Source organism: Herpailurus yagouaroundi, unplaced genomic scaffold, assembly GCF_014898765.1.
Source record: "Herpailurus yagouaroundi ecotype Mexico unplaced genomic scaffold, PumYag 308, whole genome shotgun sequence".
In the NCBI taxonomy this organism is placed as follows: domain Eukaryota; kingdom Metazoa; phylum Chordata; class Mammalia; order Carnivora; family Felidae; genus Herpailurus; species Herpailurus yagouaroundi.
The window spans coordinates 2429993-2435969 of NW_024412525.1; the positions used below are offsets into that span (position 1 = coordinate 2429993).

The 5977-nt window shown below is 57.3% G+C and overlaps 1 protein-coding gene across 2 annotated transcripts in view; it reads right to left on the reverse strand.

The window, feature by feature from the left end:
• Positions 1 to 2365: 2365 nt before the first annotated feature.
• PHLDA3 (pleckstrin homology like domain family A member 3) overlaps positions 2366 to 5977 on the reverse strand; it is a 5200-nt gene continuing 1588 nt past the window's right edge. Inside the window, exons 2-3 of one of the 2 annotated variants that reach the window (XM_040462343.1) lie at positions 5386 to 5949; positions 2366 to 4140 (exon numbers count right to left, since the gene is read on the reverse strand). In XM_040462343.1, the coding sequence (XP_040318277.1) occupies positions 5458 to 5949 (492 nt within the window). In that variant the 3' untranslated portion in view covers positions 2366 to 4140; positions 5386 to 5457. Of the gene's footprint in view, positions 4141 to 5385; positions 5972 to 5977 lie in introns of those variants that run through there. The other variant, XM_040462344.1, reaches the window with a different exon arrangement.

Below are 5977 nucleotides of genomic sequence, written 5' to 3' on the forward strand. Positions count from 1 at the left end.
TTTCTTTCTTTCTTTCTTTCTTTCTTTCTTTCTTTCTTTCTTTCTTTTTTCTTTGAGAGAGAATGAGTGAGAGAGAGCATGAGCATGTAGGTGTGAGCAGGGGAGGGGCAGAGGGAGAGGCAGAGAGAATCTCCACGCTGGGTGTGGAGCCCAGGGCTCAATCCCACAACCGTGAGATCATGACCTGAGCCGAAATCAAGAGCCGGACACTTAACCGACGGAGCCACCCAGGCACCCCTGGGCCTCAGTTTCTTAACGCAAAACACGGGAGTTATGAGGAACACCCACCTCACAGAGTTGCTGAAGCACGACACGATTCAATAATTGTACGGTTCTTGGATCAATGCTGGGCACAAAGTAAGCACTAATACCGTTTGCCATTATTATCATTAAGAACCTGCTGTGTGCCAGATACTGTGAGATAGCAGGAGTACACAAATGACAGGCACTGACCACCTAGTACAGCAGGCAGACGAGTAAGCCAGCAATGGAGGGTGAGTAATGGAAAAACTATGAGCATACAGAGGAGAGAGCAGCTACCCAGCCTGGACCGTAGGCAGAGTAGAGGAGGCCCCTCCGAGGTGGTGAGCCAACACTGCAACAATGTGCAGGAGGAGGTGGGTGCGAAGGCCTGGGAGTGTGAGACAGCCTTTGCCAGCCTGGAATGGGGTCGGCTGCGTGCAGGGGCCCTGGCTGTGGGGACCGTGCAGACAGGTGCATTACAAAGGGCCCTGACTGTGGAGAGAGCACCTCCAAGGAGCCTGGACTGCCTCCATCGTAGTGGGCAAGCCCCTGGAGGTTTGAAACACGAGAATGAATTGCATTCTGGACAGAACACACTAGGGGACCGTGGCATGCGGCCTGGAACAGAGACTGGAGGCCAAACCAGGGCTATGCAGCCTCCCAACCAGCAGCCTGGCGCACAGTGGGACACACAGTCTTACCTGGGTCCCTGGGCCTGGTAGGACAACTGCCCACAGCACCTCTCCAGCCCTAACTTCCGGGAAAGGCCAGATTACAGACCTGTAACCAGATATGCCCTACAGATTTAGCCTCACTCCCTCCTGCTACAGTGCCTGCCTGTGGGCTCCAATTCTGGCTCCTTGCGCTTGTCTTCCTTCTCACCCTGGCAACAGGCTCACTCTTGCCAAAGCCTTAGCCCCAACCTCAGCTCACCCTGACCCAAGCAAGCCCATCCCTTCTCCCCTCTGTCTCCCCACCCCTAGCCTCATAGGACTCCCAGTTGCTGGGCTGGGACTTGCCCTTTCTCATTTTCCCATCGATGACTCACGCATCAGGCAGGGGTGAGGCCGGGGCTGCCGGGGCAGGGGGAGAGAAAGCAGCAGCCCCTCCCTGGCCTCACGGCATCCTCAGGCCCAACCGAGCAGTTTTTCCATCTCAAACATGTCTGCCGGCACTGTCGGGGCCTGTTTGTGCCCCCAAAGAGGCCTTGACCCTACTCTGTGGTCCAGCCGAGCATTCCTAGGGTGAGGGCCTATGATCCATTTTTAGAATCTAGAGTTGCCAGAGCAGTGAAAACACCCCTGAAGTCACAAAGCAGGGTGTCTCCCTCCCCAGCAGGAAGACAAAGACTCCCCGAAGGTCACGTATCTTTAAAAACAACAAAAACAAAAACATAAATTCAGGGTGTAAGGTTCCAATCCCTGTGCTGTGACTTCTTGGAGCCTTCCGGAAGCCATGGGACTCTCTTACAAGTGGTAGGAAGTGATCTTCCCCATCGCAACAACCCCCACCTCTATTAATGTATACTGAGGGCCTACTACATTCTAGGGTCTGTGCTAGGGGTTCTAACTGGAGCACACCCATCAGAGGGGCCAGGGCTCTCCCAGCACGGGGAGAAACTGAAGCTGGGTTTGGGCAGGAACGAAAGCACAAGTGGAACCAACAGGGCTCTGTTCCAGAAAGGCAGGGAGTGTCAGAAACCAGAGCCTGCTTCTTCCTCTGCTCCGTGTGCCCCCTGCCCCTGGACACCCCATGCTGGCTGTGCCCCCACTGGCCTTTGCAGCCAGGCTCTCAGAATGATCTGGCAAACACCAGTGAGGCTAACACAGTGCTGGGCAGAGAAGGCAGAGCCCACCATTCCCCGGGATGCTCACACCAGCTCTACAGGCACCAGTTGGCATTTTATCTCTCTACCAGACTCAGGGCTTCTCGGGGCAGGGTCAGATTGTGTTCCCCATCTCTGCATCACCAGTGCCAAGCACAGCGCTGGCAGCGAAGAGGCATCTAGGAGTACGTATTTGCCTGCATCCACTCCCACCTGCTCCCACTCTCCCACTTCTGAGGGTCTGGATACCTCTTTTCTTTCTTTATGCCTGAATCCCCACCATCAGCAGCCTTTCAGTTCGATTTGAAGAGCAAGGATTCTATTTTAGAGGCCGTCTTATAGAACAGAGATGCTAACCCTTTCCCATTCACATGGCTCCAACAAAGAAGGGGTGGAGACCCCATCATCTTCTCGCCAAACCGCCCCCCCCACCCGGCCACCCAAGTGCGGCCATCCTCACCATCTTTCTCCCCAAGCCCATGACAGACGTCACCAATTGACCACAGCATGCAAGGGGAGCCCAGGTCTTGCTCAGCACATACCAGGGGTGGCGTGGAAGATGATGCTTGTTTGCGATGCTGGGACTAAGCTATCCATGAAACAGGGATACAGCCTAATGAGGTAATAAATGAGATATTTGTCAAAACTCTCTTGTAATTTGTAAGTTCTTTGTCACTTGTGAGATGCGGTGCTCGTAGCAGATGAACAAGGCACTCCCGAGGACTCTAAGGTACTGGGACATAGGATGGGGAGGTCTTGGCTGGACAGTAGGAGAAATCTGACGGGGAACAAAACAGGTCAGAAGCACAAAGAGGTTATTAAAGAGACTTCAAATTGTTGAAGGGGGCCACACAGCCCCCTCGTTCCTTCTGGAGACTCTGAAGTAGGCCGCTGCTTTGCCACAGGGAAGGCCAGACGTGGTGGGCAACGGAGGAAAGGAGGGCAGAGTAAACTGCTGACCACAACATGGAAAGATCTCGAGGGTTACCCGATGAGTTTCTGTGTAGCTCAGGCAGCTATTTCTCTGGACTTCAGCTTTTCCTGTGCTGTAATCATTCCTTTTAAACCATCCAGCAAGGAATACTTACTGCATAAATGTATGAAGCCTGAGTATATAAATGACAGGGAGACCAACTCTGCTCAGAAAGCTGAGCCACCTCCCAGGATGGCAGGGGCGGCATGGCCTTCTGGAAAAGCAGCTACATAGACTGAGTTGGCCGGTAGAACATCCCTCAGTCCAGGCCTTACGGTCCCTCCTTCCTAGGACCGCTGAGGTCGTGCCTCCTAGGGCTGCAGTGTCTCTCCCCACCCAGGCCGGAGATCTCAGAACGGGTTATGGAGTGGAGAAGCGGGGGTAGGAGAGGGATGCTCCAAGCACTGGGTCTTTGTGGGCAAAGAACTCCATTCAGCAAACAGTGTGGTCACTGCCCTTTGCGGGGACTCTTCATTTTGGGATAGGCATGAAATGGTAATGGCCAAACCCCCACCCCACCCCCACCACCTCCAGGCCTAGCACCACAGTGGGGGGGGAAGATGGGCAAGAGGTGGGGAGCGAAGTGTGCAAAGAGAAGGCCTGGATGGGTGGGGGTCCCAGAAGGACCTAAGCAGCAGGAGACCCTCAAGTGTGGGCCTCAGGGCCCATCAGCTCCCCCCACCAAGGTGAGTCCAGAAGTGATGCCAGGCTGGTTCCTCCCCGGGGTACCAGCCTGGCCTCCTGAGTCCTGAGGCACTGGCTTGGCACCCCATGGGGAAATGTCCTCCTCGCGGCATGGCACAAGCTGGGGACTAACGACAGTCTGCAACCAGATGACGGGGCCGCCGAGGGGAGGGTGCTTGGATGCCAGCTCTCCATCACCATCTGTACGTCAGGCTGTGGCTGCAAAGCCCTGAGCTGGGAATGTCCGGAGACTCTGAGAGTGTCCAGGGGCTGAATCTTCATCCTCAGCCCCACATGGCCTTCTGCCCTCCTCCCCGGGCCCCATCCATTCCTTCAGCTCCAGCGTCTCCTCCACGTGACCATGGCTTCCGCCTCGACACAGTCACGCTCCCATGAGCCAAAAGGGGCAGGAGAGCTGGCAAGAAAGAGCAGCAGTTAGGGCAGGGGCAGACACTGAGATAAGTATCCACAATGAGCTGCTTTCCATCAGAGCTTTCCGACCTTCTCCACATCAGGAGAAAGGTAGAAAATAGGATTTGTACAACACACTGTGATCAGGGGAGGAAACTGCTTCCTCCGAGTCCCCCTGAGGCCTGAGGGATCAATATGGACCAGTTCTCAGTACAGCAGGTCTCCCTCCCTCTCGGCTAATCCTCAACAGGAGGGTCAACAGTCAACAGGAGGGTCAAAGGGGTATATGACACTGGGTGGGGCTCCAGGCTCACCGGGACTCTCCTTGGCAAGGTGGAGAACTGCGGGGCAGGAGGGTGAGATGGTATGAGAGGAGATATAGGTTTCCACCGGAGAAATGAAAACCTGAGTGGTATAATTCCATTCTCGGCCCTACTCGTGGTTCCCACGGGGAGGGAGTGGCATCTGGGTAAGAGGGCACAGGGCTGGGAGCCAGGGCTTCTAGGTTCTATTCCTGGTCCCTCCCCTGGGCCTTCCTGACCACAAACCCGCCCCTCATCCCCTGCCCTACTGCTCAAGGAGGATTAAGACATCACAAATAACAAATCATGACCCCATCCTGCACCCCTCCACCCACCCTGCCCCAATGCCCCACCCCCTTCTCCAGCTTCTCCTCTTCTGGCCCAGCTGGGCATTGGCTGGCACTCAGAGGCAGGCGGACAGGCCCATTCCCCCTTGGTATCGGTGGCCTGGCCTCTGGCCTGGCCTGCCCACCCTCCAACACCTCTGGTCTGCCAGCAGCTCAGCCCTAGGACCCGATATCCACTGTCAAGAATGGGTAGTGGAGCCCTGGCCCAGCCTAGTCAAACCCTCCCCCTAAGGGCCCACCTTGGGAGCTGGGTTCTGTTCCCAATGACTCTGCTAACTGAAGGAGACTGTCTTTCTGCTGGGAAGCCTTAAGGGAATGCGCAGGCCAGCCTCCCTCCACCAGAGCCAGGGCAGAACCAACCTGTAGGGAGGCCCATCCCACCATCTTCCTCTCTGTCACCTGGGGCACATACGACCCTCCTGCCTGGGGCCCCAGGGGAAAGTCCAGCTCTTGGCCTCCTTTGCTCAGACTCCTAAGCTCCTACTCCCTGGCGGCCCTAGGGTCGTTCAGCTTTGACGTGGAATGCTGGTAGGAGTCCCCCATTTTCACCATAAGGGAAAGAGAAGGAGAGAAAGGAGGGTTCAGTCTCCAGGGGCCTACCTGATTTGACCTCCGTACACCACGTGGTGGGGAGGGTGCGGAGCATGAAGGTAAGATGGCAAGTTGTGCGGTTTAGGACACGAGGGTCCCGGCCCCGAGGCTCTGCCTGGCCCGCACAGTCTGGATTGCCTGCTGGTTCTTGAACTTGACCAGGCCCAGGGTGATCTGGGCGTTCCAGCCAGGATCCTCGAGGGGGCAGCGGAAGTCGATCTCGCCGCCTCCCTCGGTCACCAGCGTGAAATAGATGTGGCGCCCGGTGCTCTCCACGCATTCCACGGCCTTGATGCGGGCGAAGCTGAGCTCCTTGGGCCGGCCGCCGGTGCCCTTGGCCTCGAAGAGCTGCAGCCCGCGCTCGGTGAGCACACAGCGCTTCCGCTTCCACAGCTGCAGCAGCCCGCCGCTGCGCTTCTCCAGCACGCCCTCCTTGAGCACAGTCGCCGCCGCCGTCATGGGCGCCCAGACGTCCCGGGAAAACTGCAGGCTGCGGTGGGCGCTGCGCCCTCCCCGCTCGGCAGCGCCGGATTCTGGCGCCCGGGGCCGGCTGGCCGCGCGCCCTGCCACCTGCTCCCCCGGCCGTCCGGTGCGCCCGCCG